The sequence below is a fragment of the Myxocyprinus asiaticus genome, chromosome 35, assembly GCF_019703515.2.
Source record: "Myxocyprinus asiaticus isolate MX2 ecotype Aquarium Trade chromosome 35, UBuf_Myxa_2, whole genome shotgun sequence".
NCBI classification, from domain to species: domain Eukaryota; kingdom Metazoa; phylum Chordata; class Actinopteri; order Cypriniformes; family Catostomidae; genus Myxocyprinus; species Myxocyprinus asiaticus.
Window position 1 is genome coordinate 42,293,979 of NC_059378.1, and position 25,163 is coordinate 42,319,141.

A 25,163-nucleotide genomic window follows, 5' to 3' on the forward strand; every position below is an offset into this window, starting at 1 on the left:
GTGCTCATGAAAGAGATGTGTCTTGAGATGTTTCTTGGAGGTAACTAGATAATCAACTGCTCGGGTGGAGATTGGCAGGTCATTCCACCTGCGAGGAACAGTGAAGGGCCGGGAAAGTGATTTTGTGCCTCTGTGAGACGGCACCACGAGGCGCCGTTCACCCACCGATCGTAAGCTTCTGGAGGACACATAGACTTGAAGTAGTGAGTGTAGATATGGGGGCGTGGAACCAGTGGTTGTTCTGTAAGCAAGCATCAATGCCTTGAATTTGATGCGAGCGACCATTCGCAGATCGATGAAGAGAGGAGTGACTTGGGCTCGTTGAAGACCAGTTGTGCCACCATGTTCTAGATCAGTTGCAGAGGTTTGACTGTACTTGCAGGAAGTCTTGCCAGAAGAGCATTGCAGTAGTCCAGACTAGATATAACAAGAGCCTGGACAAGGAATTGTGTAGCATGCTCAGATAGGAAGGGTCTGATCTTCCTAATGTTTAACAAAGCAAATCTGCAATGATCGGGCTGTTCTCACGATGTGGTCCCTGAAGTTCAACCGATCGTCAAACACAACCCTGAGATTTCTGGCTGTTCTGGATAGTGTAATTGTTGATGAGTCTAGTTGAATGGTAAAGTCATGCTGGACTAGCTGGAATCATGAGACGCTGTTTGTGCAGGGTTGAGTTGGAAGAGGTGTTTTTCCATCCAGCACGAGATGTCTTCCATGCAGGCTATGATCCATGCAGCTACCGTAGGACCATCAAGCTGGAATGAGAGGTAGAGTTATGCGTCATCAGAATAGCAATGATAGGAAAAGCCATGTGCCTGTATGACAGATCCCAGTGATGTCAGGTAAATGGAGCAGAGGAGAGGTCCAAGCACTGAACCCTGAGGTACCCCAGTAGCTAGTTGGTGAGACTTGGACACTGCTCCCTTCCAAGACACCCTAAAGGGCCAACATGTGAGGTAAGACTCGAACCAGTGGAGCATTCTTCCTGTGATGCCCATTTCTGTGAGGGCTGAAAAGAGGATCTGGTGGTTGCCAGTGTCGAAAGCCGCAGAAAGGTCCAGTAGAATGAGGACAGACAATGTGGATCCTGTTCTCACCACCCTCAGAGCTTTAGTAATGGACAGCAAGACAAATCTGTGTTTAGTGTCTGCTTTTGAAGCCAGACTGGTTGACGTCTAGTAGGTTGTTCTAAGAGAGAAAAGAGGAGACTTGGTTGAACACGACTCGTTCAAGAGTTTTTGCTATGAATGAGAGGAGAGAGACCGGTCTGTAGTTTTCTAAGAATGCAGGTTTTAGTGAGGGTTTCTTTAGCAGTGCGGTTACTTGAGCCCGCTTAAATGTATTGGGAGATGTGTCAATAATGTGTGTAAGTGCAGATTGGACTGAAGGAGAAATAGCTTAATGAGATGGGAGGATCGAGGGGACAGGTAGTAGGGTGGCTGGAGAGACGTTTGGAGACTTCAGCTTCAGAGAGAGGAGAAAAAGAGAGGAGCTGGTGTTGGGTGTTCATGGGTTTGCAGTTTGGAGAATTGACTAATGATGGTTATTTTGTCTGTAAAAAAAGTGGCAAAGTCATCAGCTGTTAGAGAGGATGTGGGAGGAGGAGGGCAGAGACAGATGAATGTTTTAGAGAGGGCGCGAGTGTCGCAAGTGCCGTTGACTTAGGTTTGATAGCAACAAGTTTTAACTTGACAGTGTCTTTATTTAACACCACTTCTATTGTTTTAGCATTTCAAACATAAGTAACTTTTGCTTAACAAGCATTGCTCTTTTGCCAATTGAATTGGTATTTTGTTAACGCAATGACATTCACATTTTTAAGTGTTGCCCAAATACTTTATGGACAGTATAAAGACCTGATCTATACAGTAATAATAGACCCTTTTATACTATACACACCAGAACAAACATCAGCAAATATCAACCATGGCAAATCTTTTGCATATTCTCTGAAAGGTGCTATCTGTCATTTTAAAATACTCCAAGAAGCTTTTAAGGGAAATGTAATCATATTTAAAAATGTATACAATTAGTAGATAAAAATGTATTGCTTTATCACTTCTGTGGGCGATATCTAATAAGGGAATATATAATAAGGAAATACCTTTATTATTTCAACAAATCTAGTGTACTTCAGTGTTAAAAGAACAGACTTCAAACGTTAGTACACAAACCTTTTTATTAAGATAAAGCATCTTCATTCAAACTGAGAACACATTTTATGATATCACTTAAAAAAAAACTAAAACACATATAGAAGACAATCTAAACATTATATAAATTAGTTTCATGTCCCGATGATTATTTCATCTTTTAAAGCCATTACATTTTTATGTATAATATATATATATATATATATTCTTTTTTAACAAAAAAGTACTTCAACAGAAGGATTTAACTGTCAGTAAAATCAGCAAATTGAAGTGCAAGTGTCCCTGCTTCAAATCAGCTTGAAGGAATATTCTGGGTTGAGCTGTATCCACATTATCTGTACAATGTTTGCCCTGTAGACTTCCATTGTGTTCATCGGTGTCAAAAAAAGTTCTTTGTTTTAACAACTTAACTGAGGGACGGATCGAAATGATTTCCTGTGGTAATCTACATCGTCACAGACTCGCTTCACTCAAAAATAAACATTCTGTCAGCATCAATAAGATTTAAATGGTTTAACTGGCCATTTAAAATAAGTTCACCCAAAACTGATTTTTCTTTTTCAATTATTTCTTCAAGATGGTCACCAGCTGAAAGCAGTTTAGCTGGTCTGTTCTGTTGTTGTCAGTGCCGTGAGGTAATGCTTTAGTCTCTGCTTCATCTATCAGGATATAGATCATCTTCCTTGCTTCTCTCTCTTTATCCCTCTCTTCGCCTGTTTCAGTAGTGTGTCAAAGTCCAGCGGGTCACAGTGGCTCTTCGACGTCGGGTCAACGTCCCGGTTGGAGTCTAAATGACAGAACATCATATTAAAGTGGCGTAAGAGATAGCAATGCTAAAGCACCATAAACTAAACCAATATCTCTGGTTATTTTCCATTTGCAAGCAACAATCTTTCTAAACAAGCTTTGGAGGATGAAACAGCAGATTAACATCAAGATCAGCACTTGAGAATAAGTGTATAGCAGCTGATTCTCATAAAACTAAGCTTGTATGGCAGTGTGGATTTCTATATAAAAATAAATGCATTTTAGATTAAGAATTTTCTCATTACCAGAACACGGCCATTAAATGTAGTATAAACAAGAAAATTAAATAACGTACAGTGGCAAGAAAAAGTGTGTGAAGGTCTGGGCTCTAACTGGGACACTCCAAAAGGTGGATTTTCTTTTTTTGAAGTCATTCTGTAGTGGATTTACTTCGATGTTTAGGGTCATTGTCCTGCTGCATCACCCAACTTCTAATGAGTTTCCGCTGACACACAGACATCCTGACATTATGCTGTAGGATATCTTGATAAACTTGGGAATTCATTTTCCCCCTTGATGATGGCAAGTGGTCCAGACCCCGAAGCAGCAAAGCAGCCCCAAATCATGATGCTCCCTCCACCATACTTCACCGTTGGGATGATGTTTTCATGTTGGTATGTGGTGCCCTTTTTACTTCATATGTAGTGCTGCGTGTTCTTCCCAAACAATTCAACCGTAGTTTCATCAGTCCACAAAACATTTTCCCAGTAGTGTTGTGGAGTGTCATGGTGGTCTTTGGCAAACTTCAGGTGCACAGAAATGTTTTTGTTGGAAAGCAGCGGCTTCCTTCATGATGTCCTTTCATGGACACCATACCTGTTTAATGTTTTCCGTATAGTAGACTCATGAACAGAGATGTTAACCAGTTACAATGATTCCTTCAAGTCTTTATCTGTCACTCTAGGGTTTTCGGTGTGTCCTTTGAGTCATCTTGGCTGGACGGCCACTTCTAATGAGAGTACCGATAGTACTAAATCATCTCCATTTATAGACAATTTGTCTAACTGTGGACAGATGAATATCTAATCTCTTCCAGATAACTTTGTAACCCTTTCCAGCTTTATGCACAGCAACAATTATTGATCGTAGATCTTCCGAGATCTCTCTTTTATGAGGCATGGTCCACATCAGCAGATGCTTCTTGTGAATAGCAAACTCAAAATGTTTGAGTGGTTTTTATAAGTCAAAGTAGCTCTAACCCACACCTCCAATAGATACTCATCACCTCACACTTCTTCACTAAAAATGTTGTAGTGTCTATATGTTTCAGACATTGTGGGTTCTCATTACCGCAGCTGACAATGGACTTAATGGTCAATTTTGACCACAAGATTAGTTTCTAACTACAAATAATAAGCAATTCTCATTACAGTATTTTACTTAACAATACCTTTATAATTTTGACAATAATAAAAAAAAAAGCCAAATCTGATAATTTATCCTTACATAAACCATTATACATACAGTTATTAAAAAACTATTTGATTCAATTTCAAATATACCATATTAAAAAGAAAAGTGAGAATTTGGTTGGTGTGTTGCAGTAATGAGATAAATTGTTTATTTTTAAACAAACGTGGTGAGTATGATTCATTTTTTTTAAAGCTTCCACTAAATGTTGACATGAATAGTTCAAATCAATTAGTATTTAATATTCTCAAATACTTTTTGGCCGGGTTTCCTGTAATGAGATTTTCTGGACATGCTTTTCAAATATGTTGAGTATTATGTTTACAATTTATTTCATACTTTCCTCTTCATGTTACAAAAGAAAATAAACATTTGTTAACTAACTTTAAAAAAAAACAATTTCAGTATTTCGATTTTACCCAATTCTTTTTTTATAATTCAACAATTGTTCAGAAGACAAACCTAAATCTGCATAGTTGGATTTGCAAAACTGCCGTCGGCCACCAAAGCAGATGTCGAAGGGCCGCTCATCTGCACGCCTTAGTTTGCTGCCGTTCTCAATAGCGTCGAAAGCATCGTCTGTATTGTAGTATGTGATAAAACTGTAGTTATCTCTGCAAGAACAGAAAGAACAATACTCTAAACTACAAACTATTAAAAAGTAAAAAAAAAAAAAAGGTTTAAAGTTCATATATGACAGTTACAAACAATTATGCCAAATAAATGTCTAAAGGTGTCTAATTTTAGTTAGACAAACAAAAAAAGTCCAAGTTGACACGTTTTATAGGCTGGTTTATCTTCGTAAATCTTACCCGTGACTCCTGAGGTGGACTGTACAGTCCTCAACTTTCCCGAACAGCGAGAATCGATCTTTGAGGTCAGAGGGCAACATACTTCCACGAATACCACCCACATACACGACCCTGCGCTCCTCCTGAAGATCATAAACTTAAATCATCAGCAACTAACAAAGTCACAATCTATTTTGATAACGTTGAGACAAGTGCCTGTACACGTACGATAGCTTTCTGTTGGCTCATTTTACGAGCCTCTTCATGTCGGCGGTTCAGTTCCTTCTGTCTACGACTGAGAGACAGACTGAATTAGATTCACAAACCGACAGATTTTAACCAAAAAGAATTAGATTGAGTTCACACTGACCTCTTCCATCTGCAATGATTCTCGTTCCAATCCGGTTTAGGTGAGCGTGAACCAGAACGAGAACGACATAAAGATCTGGATTGTGATCTGGAGAAGGGACGTCCACGCTTGCGAAGAGGAGAGCGAGATGATGAGCGTGAACTAGAGCGTGATGAGGAACTGCTCCCAGAATGCCTGAACCTAGAAATCAAAAGGCATGGTCAAAAGTTAAAACACCGCCAGTCAAGTGTTTAGTAATTTTTAAAAGTATAGAAGTAGACAGTACTCGTAGAAAAATCAATGGGAATCACAACAATAGGAATAGAAGTCTCGCTTTCAGTTAAAAAGAGCCAATCGCTTGATTGAGAGACGTCGCTGGTTTGTTTACTCTAGAACCCACACCGCATCATCTGGACCAGCTGCAATAGAGCTAAATAAGCTACATTTATGACAGACTTTATTGGTGATTTCACATGTTATTGAAACATATCAAACAATATTGACAAAAAAGGCTGTCAGTAATTAAAAAAAATAAATCTAGTTTAAAACTAAACTTGTCAAGTTAACAGAAATGTAGTCTATGTCCCCATGTTGTTTTCATAAATTTTAAAACATTAACATTTTATACACAAAAAAAGTATTAAATTACTTAAATGTCAAGTGGTGTAACCAAGTAAAAAGGTATACATTTTTTTATGCATATTCAAGGTTTAAGAAGTTTCAAAACATCATTATGTAAAAAAAAAATTTAAAATTCGATATACACACACAACTGAAGTCAGAAGTTTACATACACTTAGGTTGAAGTCATTAAAACTCATTTTTTAACCACTCCACAGATTTCATATTAGAAAACTAGAGTTTTGGCAAGTCATTTAGGGCATCTACTTTGTGCATGACACGAGTAATTTTTCCAACAATTGTTTACAGACTGATTGTTTCACTTTTAATTGACTATATAACAATTCCAGTGGGTCAGAAGTTTACATACAACAAGTTAACTGTGCCTTTAAGCAGCTTGGAAAATTCCAGAAAATGATGTCAACCCTTTAGACAATTAGCTTCTTATAGGAGGTGTACTGAATTGGAGGTGTACCTGTGGATGTATTTTAAGGCCTACCTTCAAACTCAGTGCCTCTTTGCTTGACATCATGAGAAAATCAAAAGAAATCAGCCAAGACCTCAGAAAAAAAATTGTGGACCTCCACAAGTCTGGTTCATCCTTGAGAGCAATTTCCAAATGCCTGAAGGTACCACGTTCATCTGTACAAACAATAGTACGCAAGTATAAACACCATGTGACCACACAGCCATCATACCGCTCAGGAAGGAGATGCATTCTGTCTCCTAGAGATGAACGTAGTTTGGTGCGAAAAGTGCAAATCAATCCCAGAACAACAGCAAAGGACCTTGTGAAGATGCTGGAGGAAACAGGTAGACAAGTATCTATATCCACAGTAAAACGAGTCCTATATCGACATAACCTGAAAGACTGCTCAGCAAGGAAGAAGCCACTGCTCCAAAACTGCCATAACAAAGCAAGACTACAGTTTGCAAGTGCACATGGGGACAAAGATCTTACTTCTTGGAGAAATGTCCTCTGGTCTAATGAAACAGAAATTGAACTGTTTGGCCATAATGACCATCGTTATGTTTGGAGGAAAAAGGGTGAGACTTGCAAGCCGAAGAACACCATCCCAACCGTGAAGCATGGGGGTGGTAGCATCATGTTGTGGGGGTGCTTTGCTGCAGGAGGGACTGGTGCACTTCACGAAATAGATCATGAGAAAGGAAAATTATGTGGATATATTGAAGCAACATCTCAAGACATCAGACAGGAAGTTAAAGCTCGGTTGCAAATGGGTCTTCCAAATGGACCATGACCCCAAGCATACCTCCAAAGTTGTGGCAAAATGTCTTAAGGACAACAAAGTCAAGGTATTGGAGAGGCCATCACAAAGCCCTGACCTCAATCCGATAGAAAATTTGTGGGCAGAACTGAAAAAGCGTGTGCGAGCAAGGAGGTCTACAAACCTGACTCAGTTACACCAGTTCTGTCTGGAGGAATGGGACAAAATTCCAGCAACTTATTGTGAGAAGCTTGTGGAAGGATACCCAAAACATTTGACCCAAGTTAAACAATTTAAAGGCAATGCTACCAAATACTAACAAAATGTATGTAAACTTCTGACCCACTGGGGATGTGATGAAAGAAATAAAAGCTGAAATAAATCATTCTCTCTACTATTATTCTGACATTTCACATTCTTAAAATAAAGTAGTGATCCTAACTGACCTAAGACAGGGAATGTTTTCTACGATTAAATGTCAGGAATTGTGAAAAACTGAGTTTAAATATATTTGGCTAATGTGTATGTAAACTTCTGACTTCAACTTATATATATATATATATATATATATATATAAAAATGACTTTGAACTGAGACATTGAAAACATGTTATCATAGCAGATGTGTATTTAAGTAATTATGTATGAATTACATTTTTACTGTATTTTGTAAGAACTTAATGAATCCGGACAAAAAACAAAAACAAAAAAAAAGTAGCATCACGTGTGGTCATATAAATGCAATAAATGGCTTTCCTTTATCGGTGTAAGGTCATAAACTGTAAGAATAAACCGCTTGACCCTGGTCGATTTTGCGTTGCATGTAAACACCTTTACCGCCGTTCTTACCGGCTTATCCAATATGCACAAGTGTTGTGTGCATGTCTCTTCACGGTTTTACGCAATTATTTCTAATATGTAAATGCTGATTTCTTTGTGGTGCAGAGTGTTTTTGATATTTTGAATTTAGCAGAAAAACACTTTTCTTTGCAAAGTTTTAGAAGGAAACAAAAAGTTAAATAATTCATAATGTGATTACTTTTTCCATGAAGTAATGAGTAGTGTAAACTGATTATAATTTTAGAGAAGTAATAAGTAATTTAGGTATAGTAATAATGGAATACTTCTTTTTGAGTAACTCATCCATACTGGATAACAATGTTTGCACTGAGTAGGGACTGAATCAGATTTATTTACCTCTTTCTCAGTGGAGAGCGAGACCTGGAACGAGAGGATGAAGATGATGATGATGATGATGATGATGCAAATGAAGAACAAGAAGAGCAAGACGACCTGGAACTGGAGCGCCGGTATTGGCCGCCGTAACCCCGCCTCCTGCTCCGCCCCCTTCCCTGGTCTGGTGGGCTGGGCGACCGAGAGGAAAACCGCAAGGACCGCCCCCCCAGAGACTCCGCACGCTCAAACGCATCCATCCTGCAGGGGGAGCTGTCTGGAGAGAGCAGCACTGAACCAGAGAGACACGGTGCCTCTGACACCGTCCTTTCATTACAATGATTCCTCGACTCTTTCAGGTTAGTGAGGTTTGAACGTGCATCCATATCTGAATGTGACGATTTACTGCACTGATTTGAAGTGTCCCGAGTTGCACAGTAGTCGTGGTCCATGCACACTAGTGCAGGGTTTGGGGCCGGAGTGCAGGTGGGATATGGAGGTTTTGAATGAGTTTTACTGGCCGGCAGCGGGCGAGGCTCAATGATTTGAATGGTTTTACTGGGTGACGACTTCATAGATTCATGTTTCATGCCCTTAACAGGCAACAGGGGCCTCCAGATCTGATGAGGTGGTGTCGCTGGTGGGGTCAGTCCTAGAAACAATCATAACAGATTCAGCTTCACAAACCAGATCTTGATCTCACAAACTACAGCAATAAATGGAGAGTATTTCAACAGAGTAATTTCTGCACTGTTCTATGACAGCAAATTAACTGTTGATTTTGCTTCTGAAGTTCAAATAGGAGACATCGTTACAACATCTGTCTTAACGCTTTCATACTGGCGAGCTGCAAGACAAGGAAGTAGTGCTGGACGATATGGCTCCAAAAATTAAAAATCTCCATTAAACCTGATGATTTTCAAGACACATCTCAATAATTATGTATTTGCACTGAAATGGCTTAAAGAGTGATTCGTTTTCTTCAATCAGAGGAACCATCATTTTAACCACACAGCAATGGTAGCCAAACAGAAAATGTTAATACAAGTAAACAATCTAGCTAAAAGTAATAAAAATAATGTTTTCCACACGGTTTTTGACTAAATGAAGACAAGAAAGGCATTTACTCGTTTATATTATTATAAACCAATGCAACATACATAGTTGCCTAATAAAAAGCAATATTTACATTTTATGAATTAATATTACATGAACGGGTTGTGTAAAAACTACAACTTAATTTTTTTGGAACCCAGTTGAGCATTATTATTATTCTGAATTATAATCATTTTAAGGATTGGAATGGTTTTATACTACAGTAAAATATTTGTCATATTTACTTTACTAGTACCTTTGATTTAATGGGAGTATTTGAAAAATTTCCTCATTACAACTCTGATGCAACGTCATCATCTCTTCCTTTACTGTGATACCGTGTCGCATTATTAAATATGTTTAATAACTTTCAAAATGTGGGGGGGCCTGGGTATCTCAGCGAGTATTGACGCTGACTATCACCCCTGGAGTTGTGAGTTCGAATCCAGGGTGTGCTGAGTGACTCCAGCCAGGTCTCCTAAGCAACCAAATTGGCCCGGTTGCTAGGGTGGGTAGAGTCACATGGGGTAACCTCCTCGTGGTCATGATTAGGGGTTCTCGCTCTCAATGGAGCGTGTGGTGAGTTGTGTGTGGATCGTGGAGATTAGCATGAGCCTCCACATGCTGCGAGTCTCCGCGGTGTCATGCACAATGAGTCACGTGATAAGATGCACGGATTGACGGTCTCAGAAGCGGAGGCAACTGAGACTTGTCCTCCGCCACCCGGTTTGAGGTAACCACGCCACCACGAGGACCTACTAAGTAGTGGGAATTGGGCATTCCAAATTGGGAGAAAAGGGGGGATGTACATACACATATATATATATATATATATAAAACTTTCACAATGCACGTGAACCACTCAGAGTTCACTGAAAACACTTGATCATGAGCACTGCATACAGAACAGCGTGTCACCCGTTTATTCTGCAGCACACACAAACTGTTTATTCTTTTTAATTCACTGTGCAGTCCTAAAACGAAGTAGGACGCGCTCCATATTATACTTAATGACTAAATAAGCGCTTTAAAATTATTGCGATATTGCTTCATTTTATATCATCAGCAAAATAATCGCGATGATATTGTGCACTGTCTATTTAATGTAATCGCCCATCCCTACAATAAAGGATCGTGAAACTAGTATAATGACGCTCTTTAGGAAACGTAAAGGGCAAATAAAAACTGCATTAAAATCTTTGCAATATTGCTTCATTTTACATCTACCTAAATCACCAATATTGTGCAATCTTCACACCCAGCCTTAGTTTTAGTTGGTCATTTAAACTGGTCACCAGTTGAGCCAGGGGATGAGTGGCAGGTATAGATAAGATCACTAATACTGAGATGAACTCTGACCTGCAGTGCTGCTCAGATCAGTGAGTTTACAGTGCTTTGATCGGTCCTGGCGCTCATCTGGAGAAACTTCTAGAAGCATGTGCCCATCTGAGACAAAACACAATCTGAATGAAAAATCCACATTGACCTACAGGAGCTACAAACATTACCAGCGCTATGAAGGTAATAAAACCCTGTTAACACTGTTAGTTCATACAATGATTTCATGTGACATCCCGTAGTGTTCCTGGAGCTCTAGAATTATATCTATGAGCTGTTTATCTAAAGACATTAAAGATGAGTAAATTAAAATAGCCTCTGTGAGGGTAAAAACGAACTTGTAATAATTGAAACACTTTAATAACTTTGGGAGTGTGCATTGAATTATGATATTGTCTTCTGTCTTGAGGAGGCAAATGTTCCATCAAAAAGCAACAAAACTCTCCTGGAACAAACTGAACCGATGACTGAACAGTCTCTATTCAATTACAATCACAATATGAAAAAACAAACATGTATTTCTCAAATACCTTGAGTTTCAAACTGCTCCAAAAGACTTGTCAAGTCTGTGGCCTCTATACCTGCAAACCAAACACAAACACATCTTCAACAAGAAAAATGCTTAACCGGTATAGACATTTAAGCCAATAATTATTTATATTATGCCAGTATTATAAATCTATTCTCAGGGTTTTTCCTGCAATTAAAATATTTGGGTAACCAAAGCAAATTTGATGATATTCACCTCGTACTCATCATTTCAAGAACGCTAAATACGCATTGAAGTGTGGTTTCTTGTACGAGTCAACCTAGCTTCCCTCCATATCACGCTACAGACCACAAAAGTAACTCGACCCATTTAAATTCTTCAAAGCACTATGGAGCGAGTCAGACAAGTATGCAATAATGTATTAAACTTTGCACGTATGGATGATGGATGGCTGTGTACGTCAGCCACCACTGAAGACCATTTCTGACCCAGGAGAAACCCCGATACTCTTTATTTCATTTTTTGTTCTCCCAATCTGGAATGCCCAATTCCCAATGCACTTCTAAGTCCTTGTGGTGCCGTAGTGACTCACCTCAGTCCGGGTGACGGAGGACGAATCCCAGCTGCCTCCACGTCTGAGACCGTCAACCTGCGCATCTTATCACGTGGCTTGTTTTTGCGCGTTGCCACGGAGACAATGTGTGTGTGGAGGCTTCACGCCATCCACCGCGGCAACCACGCTCAACTCACCACGCGCCCCACCAAGAACGAACCACATTATAGCGACCACGAGGAGGTTACCCCATGTGACTCTACCCTCCCTAGCAACCGGGCCAATTTGGTTGCTTAGGAGACCTGGCTGGAGTCACTCAGCACGCCCTGGATTCGAACTCACGATTCCAGGGGTGGTAGCTAGCATCTTTTACCACTGAGCTACCCAGGCCCCCGATACTGTTTAGTTTAACATTCACACTAAATAACCTGCCATGCTACACATAAGCCTTTTTTTAAACTAGCCTGATACCGATCATTTAAAATCAGACCTATACCAACAATTTAAAGCTGAAATGTGTCATTTTTTCAATGTTAAAATGCCTTCTGTCTCAGAGTCAATTAAAAGTGATCCATCTGTTTGTGGCGCTATCAAATGACATATTGGAGGAGTGTTCAGGAAACAGTCATTGAAAACAGTTTGGCTAAAATTCTCTCGTGGCTCAGAAATTGCACACTTCAGCTTTAAACATTGTAATAAGTTCATCAATAAAAGCCAAATGGCCTCCTTACCGATTTCACCAGATGTGGTCTGGCTCTGCTCTCCTCCGCTGGGCATCGAAACAGACATCGGTCTCCTCGGAGCCGACGATTGTGGTTCAGTTCTCGTAGGTGACCCGGAGACAGAAGTTCTGGGTCTGATGGCCATTGAGACGAGGTCAAAAATGGGTGTGACATCAGTGATCCGAGAAATGCGAATATCTGTCTTGTGATTGTTTGGAATCAAATTGTTCACTTCTGAGGTGCCCACAGTCACTGCTTGTGTTTGGGGTTGTAGAACGTTAGCATTATCAGTCTGCTGGTCAGTGATATGAACTTCATGTGATGTCATTATTTTAGAAGGCATTGTAACTCCATCTGACCCTTGTCGTGTGGGTTTCAGGGGCACTATGGCAGGATTTGGTGGATCAACGCAAAGATCTACAGATGTTCTGCCCACACTCTTGACCTTCACAGCATCTCTGCATGTGGAGCGTGTAAGTTCCTTTGGCCTGCATGCAGATGTCTTCACATGAACAGCTGCTCGTTTTGAGATCTCTTCAGGTGTATTTAAGTTCATCTGCTGGGGTTTCAAGTCCGGCAAGATGGACAAAAGTTCCCTGGGAACGTGGGGAATGGAGGGCCATTTTGTCCGATGGGCCATCCGTTGTTCCTCCAGAGGAAGTTGCTTTTTCTGTCTGAGGAGGCGGTACTGCTGCAGACTGAGTGATTTGGGCTTCTGAGGGGAAGTGATGTCACACTTTTGATCATTTTTATAAGATGCGGTTTCCGAGTCATCGCACCCAGGGTTAGAATATTCTTCTACACTGTCGTACAACGATGGTGATCTCGGCAAATTGGACTCCGGCTCCTCGTAATCAAGTGGAATCTCATAAACGGAGGTTAAATTTACAGCAAAGCTTACAGTTTTCTTTGTCCGACCTGCAACACTTTTGACTAAAGCACTGCGTTGTGGCGTCTTTGTAACATTTTCATGCAAAGATATCATGTTTTCTTCCTGGGTGTTAAAGTGGCCAGTGGGACACTTTCTCACTGAATTTTGATCCTCGACTGATACAGATATCAGAGTTGAACCACATGCTTTTGGATTCAGCTCTTGTTGGTCCAGAACGTTCTCCTCATGTTCCTCATAACCCTCAACATCAACAAACACCTCCTCATCCTCCTCTGAAGACATGTGGACATCAGTGTTTCTGGCATGTTCCCCTAGATCAATCCTGATGCAGTACGGGTGCATGTGTTTTACTACATCTGCAAGGAATTCAAGCTCGTCATGTGGAAATATTGTGTCGGATTCAATCCGGAATGTTCTCACAGGACGACTCTTGGACCCTCTCCGATTCTTCTCACCGTCACTTCGCTGTGGAGTCACGCTTTGAATCCCCAGGTGGCGACGAGGCCTCAACTGTCTGTCTGAAATAATAACCTCCTGCTGGAGAAAACCAAACAAGCACCAAAATTACAATAAAACTCAACAGAAGTTAATAATTCAAGTCTTAGTACAACACCTCCAACAGTTTGGGGAATCTCACGATTTACGTCAAGAACACTTCCTATTTTACCCCAAGAAAGTAATGATGTTTTAAGTAAAGACAATGCGGGCAGTTTTAAGACATTTCCTCAATTTCTTATTACCATAGTATTTATAAATCTTGACAGTATTGGTTATACTGCCTTGATTCTGTTTTTAATTAAATCATTTTCAAGTAACTTTTACTGGGATACTTTAATGAGAAAAATAAACAATGAAAAAATATGAAACTATTGATTGAAAGATTTTATGGATGGAAACAATATATTTTTACATTGCAAAAATTCTCAAACAAGTAGACTGACTTGATTGCATCATTTACAGTGCATCATGGGAGTAGGCGGAGCTCTTGACAATCCTTTGATTGGTGGATTTCTCTTGAGGATTATGGGTATCCTAGTTCTTGACCAGGAATTTCACTATTAAACACGATTTATTAAAAATGAAGTTAAAAGCAGGGACCTGGGTAGCTCATTTACGCTAACTATCACCACTGGAGTCACGAGTTCGAATCCAGGGCGTGCTGAGTGACTCCAGTCAGGTCTCCTAAGCAACCAAATTGGCCCAGTTGCTAGGGAGGGTAGAGTCACATGGGGTAACCTCCTCGTGGTCGTGATTAGTGGTTCTCACTCTCAATGGAGCGTGTGGTAAGTTGCGTGTGGATCGTGGAGAGTAGCATGAGCCTCCACATGCTGCGAGTCTCCGCGGTGTCATGCACAGCGAGTCACGTGATAAGATGCGCGGATTGACGGTCTCAGAAGCGGAGGCAACTGAGACTTGTCCTCTGCCACCCAGATTGAGGCGAGTAACCGCGCCACCATGAGGACCTACTAAGTAGTGGGAATTGGGCATTCCAAATTGGGAGAAAAGGGGATAAAAAAATAATGAAGTTAAAATAATGTGGACTGATGGATGGCTTCAACAGAAGCATATACCATCGATTAACAACATCAGAGCTCACGGTAGGTCTGTCTGTAAACGTTTTAGTAATCGTTACTAATCACTTCCTCTATGGGTAAAATGAACAGGATTTTCACTTCCAGAACAAGACCGTTGCGCTCTACTGAATGAGGCGTACAGTCATCGGCGTACAGGATCTTGCCCTGTGAGTCACTCCACAGAGAATACGGCACATTAATCAGCTCAATAACAAAGGAAACTTACTCTTCCTGACTTTGAGACTGCTGACTGAGGGAGATTTGGGTCTCGAAAAGCAGCTGTCCGATCAGGAGACGACTGACAAAACAGACAAAATCAATATTAAATCCTCAGTGATAAAGTGTCTTGTCATTGTCAGGTACCAAAGTATGTGAGTGGAGCAGAATCAATTTCCCCTCCATGCAGATGATGTATAAAATGAAAAATAAACACACAATACCAGGAGAACACTAACGTTAACCCAAGTCTATATTAAATTATTTATAACATTCTCTGGATTAAATCATTTCTAAATGAATATATATTATACACAACCAAAATGAAATAATAATTTTAATATATCACTAGGCCTATGTATTATTGCCATTGCTTTTTTCCTCCCCAATTTGGAATGCCCAATTCCCAATGTGCTCTAAGTCCTCGTGGTGGCGTAGTGACTCAATCCGGGTGGCGGAGGACGAATCTGAGACGTCAATCCACGCATCTTATCACGTGACTTGTTGAGCGCGTTACCGCGGAGACGTGGTGCATGTGGAGGCTTCACGCTATTCTCCACAGCATCCACACACAACTAACCACACGCCCCACCGAGAGCGAACCACATTATAGCGACCACGAGGAGGTTACCCCATGTGACTCTACCCTCCCTAGCAACCGGGCCAATTTGGTTGCTTAGGAGACCTGACTGGAGTCAGTAAGCACACCCTGGATTCGATCTCGTGACTCCAGGGGTGATAGTCGGAATTAATAATCGCTGAGATACCCAGACCCCACTGGAAACACCTTGTTGTTGAGAGAGAGAGAGAGAGAGAGAGAGAGAGAGAGAGAGAGAGAGATCAACAGAGAATGGTCAGACTGGTTTGAACTGATAAAGTCTACGGTAACTCAGATAACCACTCTGTACGATTGTGATGAGAAGAATATCATCTCTGAATGCTGTTCTGAGATGAGGGTTGGTGCTGTTTTGGTGGCACGAGGGGGACTGACACAATATTAGGCAGGTGATTTTAATGTTGTGGTTAATCGGTGTATGCCAAAAGAACATTTGATTCCTTATGTCATGACCTCTTTAAGATTCCAAACCTTTGGTCGTGACAATCACCTCTCCAGTCGCATTCTCCTTCGCTTCATTAATTAAAAGTAGACTTTTTTTTTTTCAGTCTTTGGTAATATCAGAAATGCCATTTTTCTTTCATGCCAAAAGTGTTTAACAATGCTTAACACTTGGTGAATTCTTGCTGCATTATGGGCCGTTAACATATTTTGTGCTTGTAGTGGAGCGAAAGAAAACTATGACGCTCGGATAAAAATCCAGGCAAAATCATGCCACTCCGCTCACATACTCTGTCAGATATAACGGTGCAGTACACTAACCGTGTGGTTAGGACCTTTTTGTGCTGAAAAAATCTCAGAGTCTGGCAGAGTGTCGAACGGTGACAGCGTCTCCACATCCACGCTGTCTAAAATCTCTGTCAGAGCGGAAAGCAACGACGCTTCGCTCTCTGCATCCATTCTGTTACACACCTGAGAAAACACAGTCAAACACATCACACACTACAAGGTGAGATGATTAATAAAGCAATAGTCTAACTTTTGTAGCATTTTATTTTGTCCTTAAAAGTAACTTATAATGTTAATCAAGGTTACAAACACAGTCTCTGAACCTTAGAATTAAATACGGTGCTGATATTTTACTTTTATCACAGGTGAAATGAGAAACAACGTCCCCAACGACTTGCTAAATACCAAATATGTGCTGACACGTAATTGTGGGCGGTTATATGTTAATGAGCTCGTAGTTGTGATGATGTCATACCCATGAAGCTTTCGACCCATTTTTACAGTTTTAGTTTAAATATTTAGTCTGGCTGGCTAGGACAATTTTAACTATTGGAGCATCTAGCCGCACATCTCATGGTAACACTTTTGGTTTATTATAAGCTGCCGCCAAACAATATTTAATATTAACAGTTGTCAGTACCTTTTAACGTTACACTGATAGGATATACTCTTGCTGCAAAAATGTAATCAGATGTGTTCTTGTGTGCTTTGTAGTTTGGGCTTTTGAACCTAAAATGTGGATATGCTGTCTGCCGAGCGCAAAGGGACCTGGTAGTTACAAGACTGGCATACATCTCAAATCAATCAAATCAAATCACTTTATTGTCACACAGCCATATACACAAGTGCAATGGTGTGTGAAATTCTTGGGTGCAGTTCCGATCAACATAGCAGTCGTGACAGTGATGAGACATATACCAATTTACAATAACATCAAATTAACACAACGCAATTTAAACATCTGTTATACACATAATTACACTCAACAATATACAAATAATAACATACACTGTACAGTATACAATACGCTGTTTTTGTTTTTTACTATATAGATACTATATAGATACACATTATTCAATAAAAATTAAAACATATATAAAAAAAAGTACATATATATACGGGTCCTGATGCTGCGATACCGCCTACCTGATGAGCAGTGAGAACAGCCCATGGCTCGGGTGGCTGGAGTCTCTGATGATCCTCCGAGCTTTTTCCACACACCGCCTTGTATATATTTCCTGGAGGGAGGGAAGCTCACCTCCGATGATGTGTCTGGCAGTTCGCAGCACCCTTTGCAGTGCTTTGCGGTTGTGGGCGGTGCTATTGCCGTACCAGGCGGAGATGCAGCCAGTCAGGATGCTCTCCACAGTGCAGGTGTAGAACCGTGTGAGGATGTGGCGATTCATTCCAAACGTCCTCAGCCGTCTCAGGAAGAAGAGGCACTGATGAGCCTTCTTCACAACGACTTCAGTGTGGACCGACCATGTTAGTTCCTCAGTGATGTGGACACCCAGGAACTTGAAGCTGTTGACTCTCTCCACTGGTGCTCCATTGATGGTGATGGGACTGTGTTCTCTGTCTTTTCTTCTGAAGTCCACCACAAGCTCCTTTGTCTTACTGACGTTGAGGGAGAGGTTGTGCTCCTGACACCAGTGTGTCAGAGTGTGCACCTCCTCTCTGTAGGCTGTTTCATCATTGTCAGTGATCAGACCTACCACCATCGTGCCATCAGCAAACTTGATGATGGCATTGGAGCTATGTGTTGCCACACAGTCATGTGTGTACAGGGAATACAGGAGTGGGCTGAGAACACAGCCCTGTGGGGCTCCAGTGTTGAGGGTTAGTGATGAGGAGATGTTGCTGCCTATTCTAACCACCTGGCGTCTGCTTGACAGGAAGTCCAGGATCCAGCTGCACAGTGAGCTGTTTAAGCCCAGAGCCCGGAGTTTCTCATCTAGCTTGGAGGGCACTATGGTGTTGAATGCTGAGCTGTAGTCTACAAACAACATTCTCACATAAGTGTTCTTTTTTTCCAGGTGGGAGAGAGCGGTGTGTATTGTAGATGCAATGGCATCATCAGTGGAGCGGTTGTTGCGGTAAACAAACTGCAGCGGGTCAAGATTGAGTGGTAATACAGAGCAGATGTAATCTCTGATTAGTCTCTCAAAATATTTGCTGATGATGGGGGTCAGAGCAACAGGACGCCAGTCATTTAAACAAGTTATTTTCGATTGTTTTGGAACAGGCACAATGGTGGATGTTTTAAAGCATGTGGGGACTACAGACAAAGAGAGGGAAAGGTTGAAAATGTCCGTAAAAACACCAGCCAGCTGGTTCGCGCACGCTCTGATGACGCGGCCCGGAATGCCGTCTGGACCCGCGGCTTTGCGGATATTCACCCATCGGAAGGATCGGGTTACATCCACTACAGAGACGGGGAGTGAACTAACCTCTGTAGCTTCAGCCGCGAGAGTTCTCTCCGCGAGGGTGGTGTTATTTCCCTCGAAACTAGCATAAAAAGATTTAGCTCATCCAGTAGAAAGGCAGCGGTGTTCATGGCGGAGTTTTTATTCCCTTTAAAGTCCGTGATGATGTTAATTCCCTGCCACATGCTTCTAGAGTTGGTGGTGTTAAACTGTCCTTCAATCTTGCTCCTGTACTGGCGTTGGCTTGTTTATGCTCCTCCGCGTTCCCGGAATTAAAAGCGGAGGTCCGCACATTAAGTGCCGCGCGAACATCGCTATTGATCCACGGCTTCTGATTCGGATAGATTCGCACAGTTCTGGTCGGAATCACTTCCTCTACGCACGTTCTGATGAAACACATTATGCTATCAGCGTAAAGCTCGATGTCGTCATCAGAGGCGGACCGGAACATCTCCCAGTCCGTGCGATCAAAACAGTCTTGTAGCGTAGAGTCTGAATGGTCCGACCAGCACTGGATTGTTCTGAGGGTGGGTGCTTCCTGTTTCAGTTTCTGCCTGTAAGCGGGCAGAAGCAGAATGGAAGAGTGGTCCGATTTGCCAAATGGTGGGCGGGGGAGGGATTTGTAGCCATCCCGGAACGGAGAGTAGCAATGGTCCAAAACCCGGTCCCCTCGTGTGTTGAAACTAATGTGCTGGTGATATTTTGGTGCGACTGATTTTAAACTGGCTTTATTAAAGTCCCCGGTCACAATGAACGCGGCCTCAGGGTGCGCGGTTTCCTTCTCACTTATACTCCCATACAGTTCCTTGAGTGCCCGGTCTGTGTCGGCTTGTGGGGGGATGTACACAGCAGTGATAATGACTGCTGTGAATTCCCTCGTTAGCCAGAATGGTCGACACAGAAGCATGAGAAATTCCAGATCAGGAGAACAGAAAGACTTGATGGAATGTACGTTCCTCTGATCACACCAGGATTTGTTGATCATAAAACATACACCACCTCCTCTAGTTTTACCTGAGAGGTCTTTCGCTCTGTCCGCTCGGTGCATGGAGAACCCCGCGGGTTCAATGGCTGAGTCTGGAATCTCCGCAGACATCCAAGTTTCTGTTAGGCAGATAATGCAGCAGTCCCTTGTCTCTCGTTGGAAAGAGAGCCGCGCTTTCAGCTTGCAGAGCTTGTTATCCAGAGACTGAACATTTGCCAGTAGAATAGTGGGTAGCGGGGGTCGATTTGCGCGGCGTCTTACTCTGATGAGAACGCCGGCTCTGTTTCCCCTTTTCCTCCTGCGTTTCCGCGGCCGTGCTGCCCAGACAAAGGGCTCCGCTTGCGTGTTTGTAAACAGCGGGTCGGCATTGAGGAATGTGAAGTCCGGTTTACGGTGTGAGATCGCTGAACCAATGTCCAAAAGTGTTTGTCTGTCGTAGACAATAAGGCAGACAACATCCAAGACAAAAAACATAAGAACTGTAAACAAAACAAACAAACCATTGCTATGTTGTGTCGGAGCTCGCAACGCAGCAGCCATACTCGGCGCCATCTTGAGTCCAATCCCTGATTGATATTGTAGCGTGTTTAAAGATTATGTGCGAGTGTTATGAATGCACTGATAATATAATGCACTTAAGTTCGATTGTGCTTTCCTGTTGGATGATAATGGGAAAGCCACCCTTTGGGGGGTTCGGTGTGTGTGTGTGCATGTGCAGGGCGCACAGGGGTGTGTGAGAGAGAAGTGAGGGAAAGATTTTGAGAAAGAATGGTTCATTAGCTTCGTGTTGCTTCTTACCTGTTGTATGGCCAAGAATAAATCTCAGAAAAGTAGAACAACTGCACTCGTTTATTAACAGTGATTGTTACAGTAATATAGTAGCCCATGTTATATTACAAGGTGACGTTATGAATGGAATAAAAAAAAAAAAAACGTTGGCTAAAACCTGCTCAAACTCGTTAAAAATCGGTTTTCAGAACACCCACTGCACACTGTGTATTAAGTAGTCTATTTGTCTGTACCAGTACTATGTGTGACCCTTAAAAACCCATGTACATAGGGTGACCAGACGTTCCGATTTTACAAGTCATGTCCCGCATCCCAATGGAGTGACAGTCGGGACGCCTTTTGTCCCGATAATCAGTCTTAGCCTAATATTTTACAAAAATGATCATTGCTGTGCTTCATGCTTTTTCTGTATTGAAAAACTTGCGATGAATAATGAGAATCGTTCATTCCCGCAGTCTCAGTATCAGCTGTGATTTTTTTCCCCGCTGTGCTGAACTTTTCCCCCTTAATTATTACCGCTTTCTGAAGTTCTCAGTGTCTAAATCATTAGTCAAAGACACCAGAAAATGAAAAGACGCGCTTCACATCCTCAAATAAACGCTTTAGAAAAACATGCATCAACCCATATACGCAACAGCCAGCGTTAACTATTTAAAAAGAAAGGGTCATAAATGTTCTTTTGGTTAGGAAAAGTGTAGCCCCACATTTTGGGATATATTTTCCAGAAGTAGGTTAAAAGTAAAATTACATAACTTGAACGTATTGTTCATCTTTTTTTAATTCAAGAGAGTAATAGAGCATTGCAATCTGTTGTAATTTATCAAATATTCCAATACATTTCTTCTAATAATCCAATTATGCACAAGTTTAATATTTTCTTCATAATTAACCAGCACAGCTAAATACATTTCCTCATAGATCAATAATGTGTAAAAGCAGTATACACACCTAATCAAATCGCTTAATCCCGTGAGAATTGACAATAAGAGATGTCCGCTGTAAAATGTCATGAAAACTAATCCAAGGAAACGTTTTTCCTTTGCATTTTTGAAAAGTTTCGCGTACAGACGACAACGTTGTCTAAACAATCCCAGTTCACACAGATCCACGAAAATGACTAAAAACGCTGTATTATGCATGCCAGGCCAGTAGTTGGCGATGTCACTTTGTAAAGAAACACTACACGCCTGCGCACACAAGCATTCTTCCACAGAGCGGTGAATACAAACAATGAAGATGGCGAAAGCATCGAGCAATTTTGTCTGGACAGACAATGAAGTTGCTTTATTACTACAAGTCTTGAGCAGCACAAACGCAGTCCTGTAGTCCGCCATTGTAGTTCTGAATGTCTCGCGCGTTGTTTTGAAGTACTCGCGCACAGGCCTATAGACTAAACACGTAACACGTGTGCGCATGACGTCATCGTTTTCACAAATTCGCGTTTTTGTATGTTTACACGGAGACGATAACGGCATCGTTTTCAAAAACTTGCACTTTGAAACACGTTTTCAGGCCCCAAAACGCCGTTGTCGTGTAATCAAACCAAAACTGATAAAAAGTTTTCAGTTTTTAGTTGAAAACGTTGTCGTGTAAACGGCCCATAAACTAATAGTTTTAGCCATAGTTAAATATAATATTATACATCTTTGATTTCTTTACTTAATTTTGTAATTGAGTTCCCGATTTTTTGTCCTAGTCGTCTTGTCACATGTAGTACATGCAAAAATGCACCTCCCACTACAGCACCACCAAGATAAATCATTCTGATTCCAGTGAATACATTAAATTTTCGCTGGTCAGGCAGCTATTGGATCAATCTTTACAATAAATTTGCTAATGTTGATAAAGTCATCTTCAAAACCATTTGGCCCTCAAAAATGTTGATTATGATCTAGTCTCGCATCCACGCTTCTAAATACCTCATGAGCCGATGTCTTCTCCTGAAAGATGGATAAAATGGAAGGATCCAGGCTTCCATGGAGGGACTCCGAGGTCTTTCCAACATCCAGATCAAAGATAGAGACATTGTTTTTCCCAAACTCCCCCTGTGGACGAAAGGAAATGCGCAAAACAATGTTCCGTAAGATGATCAAAGCCAGAATCCTACAGGACAATTCTTCTACACAAAACCAGCCATAAATTCCGGCACTAAATTCCAGGAAAGTCAATTACATTACGGCATGGAATTACAACAGCAGACCTAACCATAAACCATACCCAGTAATGTTCTTTATTATGACCACAGAATTGCTGTTTATTGAGGGTAGTTTGTTGTATAAGAGAAAGTCATGTTTTGATTAGCTCATGTCACATAAATGTTCTTATGTGGAATTAATAAGATTGTCAACCATATTTCCCAAAAAATTCACCATGGTGACCATAGTTGAAGCCAAAATAACATGTGTACAATAATAAAACTGTGGTAAATTGGAATAAGCCACTACTGCCATCACCATGCTTGTAACATACTACTTGCTATGTCCATTTCAGACTGTTCTGAGAGACTACATGGAATATTTTCCCTTTTAAACATTTGTCACTCTGCAGGACTATTGAAGAACTATTAGAAGGTGATTCAAAATGCTGAGCAGGTTTAGCACCTATAATATAGGCTACACTATACATTTCACATGTGTCAAAATAATAAAACTTAAAATATATACATACACACAATAAAAATTATACCCTTGTTTTTAAAGGTGCTATAAGTGATTTTAGCCTCTGGAACTTCCACCAGACTAGCCGTTGAATTAGCCACACCCCCTATTTCCAAAACCCTGCCCTCCAAAGGTTTAATTAAAAAAAAAAAAATATAGAGATGCAAGCAGCAATTAACAGGGTTCAAGCATTAAAGGTCTTTAAATACATTTGCAACAGATATTAAGCATTAATTAGACAGTCCGTTAGCAACTTAATTATAAAGTGCATTATTTTTCAGAAACATCATGTTAGGTAGCACAGAGATATGGTATTTTTTACACTCCTGACTCTTATAGCACCATCAAGAGGCATGCAATTTTTTCATGTGTCCTCACATTTACCTCCTACATAAATGTTTTAGAAATATCTTATTCCGTTCAAAAGTTAACCATTTTTACAGCCACGGCCACTTTGTATATTTTGGCGTACTGTTGCAAAGGTGCATCGAAAGTTTTATTTTTTTGATAATCATTCATATTGGGACTCCAGAGAATCTTTCTGCACTGGTTTGGTTCCGATCGGGTGAACTGCCTAGGACTAGTTCAAACAGCTGATAAAAGTTGATTGGTCGATGGCGGCCATGTTTTTCAAGATATGCGACTGTCCTCATAGACATTGGTGGCACCTTAGACACAGACACTGCATGAGTCAATCGGACGAACAGCTCCAACCCCATACATATGTGTACCAAATTTGGTGATATCTAATTCCGTTCAAGAGTTATTACCATATTCGTAGAAGTGGCCACGCACGCTATCTATGTTTTGACATACCTGTTCTACGATGAATTTAAAGTTTGAACATTTTTTGATAACTTTTCATATTGGGACTTGAATGTTTCTGCACTGGTTTGGTTCCAATTGGGCAAACGGCCTAGGAATAGTTCGTTTTTTAATTTATTTTTTTATCCCCTTTTCTCCCAATTTGGAATAACTACTTAGTAGGTCCTCATGGTGGCGCGGTTACTCACCTCAATCCGGGTGGCGGAGGATAAGTCTCAGTTGCCTCCGCTTCCGAGACCGTCAATCCGCGCATCTTATCACGTGACTCGTTGTGCATGACACCGCGGAGACTCACAGCATGTGGAGGCTCATGCTACTCTCCACGATCCACACACAACTTACCACACGCCCCATTGAGAACGAGAACCACTAATCACAACCACGAGGAGGTTACCCCATGTGACTCTACCCTCCCTAGCAACCGGGCCAATTTAGTTGCTTAGGAGACCTGGCTGGAGTCGCTCAGCATGGGAATAGTTCGTTTTTATTTTTTTTCAAACAATTTAAAATAGCGGGAAAACGAAAGGGCGGAGCAAAACTATTCTATTTGTCATGGCGCAAGGAATAACAGGGAAAAATGACTTTTGTTTCTAAGCCTTACTGTTCAAAAGTTATGCCCAAAAATGCAACATTTCACTGTGTTGTTCACTATAGCGCCACATATGGGCCGATTCCATGCTTATGGCGAGCCAGCCGGAGCAAATAGGGATCTCCAAATGGG

General features: G+C 41.1%; 1 protein-coding gene across 8 annotated transcripts in view; it reads right to left on the reverse strand.

Annotated features, from left to right (window-relative positions):
* Window positions 1–2,168: 2,168 nt before the first annotated feature.
* LOC127426471 (peroxisome proliferator-activated receptor gamma coactivator-related protein 1-like) overlaps window positions 2,169–25,163 on the reverse strand; it is a 24,336-nt gene continuing 1,341 nt past the window's right edge. Inside the window, exons 2-14 of one of the 8 annotated variants that reach the window (XM_051673314.1) lie at window positions 22,880–23,005; window positions 16,794–16,943; window positions 15,426–15,497; window positions 12,743–14,162; window positions 11,499–11,549; window positions 10,990–11,076; window positions 8,656–9,187; window positions 8,560–8,583; window positions 5,535–5,714; window positions 5,393–5,459; window positions 5,186–5,307; window positions 4,836–4,987; window positions 2,169–2,943 (exon numbers count right to left, since the gene is read on the reverse strand). In XM_051673314.1, the coding sequence (XP_051529274.1) occupies window positions 2,831–2,943; window positions 4,836–4,987; window positions 5,186–5,307; window positions 5,393–5,459; window positions 5,535–5,714; window positions 8,560–8,583; window positions 8,656–9,187; window positions 10,990–11,076; window positions 11,499–11,549; window positions 12,743–14,162; window positions 15,426–15,497; window positions 16,794–16,943; window positions 22,880–23,005 (3,096 nt within the window). In that variant the 3' untranslated portion in view covers window positions 2,169–2,830. Of the gene's footprint in view, window positions 2,944–4,835; window positions 4,988–5,185; window positions 5,308–5,392; window positions 5,460–5,534; window positions 5,715–8,559; window positions 9,188–10,989; window positions 11,077–11,498; window positions 11,550–12,742; window positions 14,163–15,425; window positions 15,498–16,793; window positions 16,944–22,879; window positions 23,006–25,163 lie in introns of all 8 variants that reach the window. The other 7 variants (XM_051673312.1, XM_051673316.1, XM_051673311.1 and 4 more) reach the window with 7 other exon arrangements.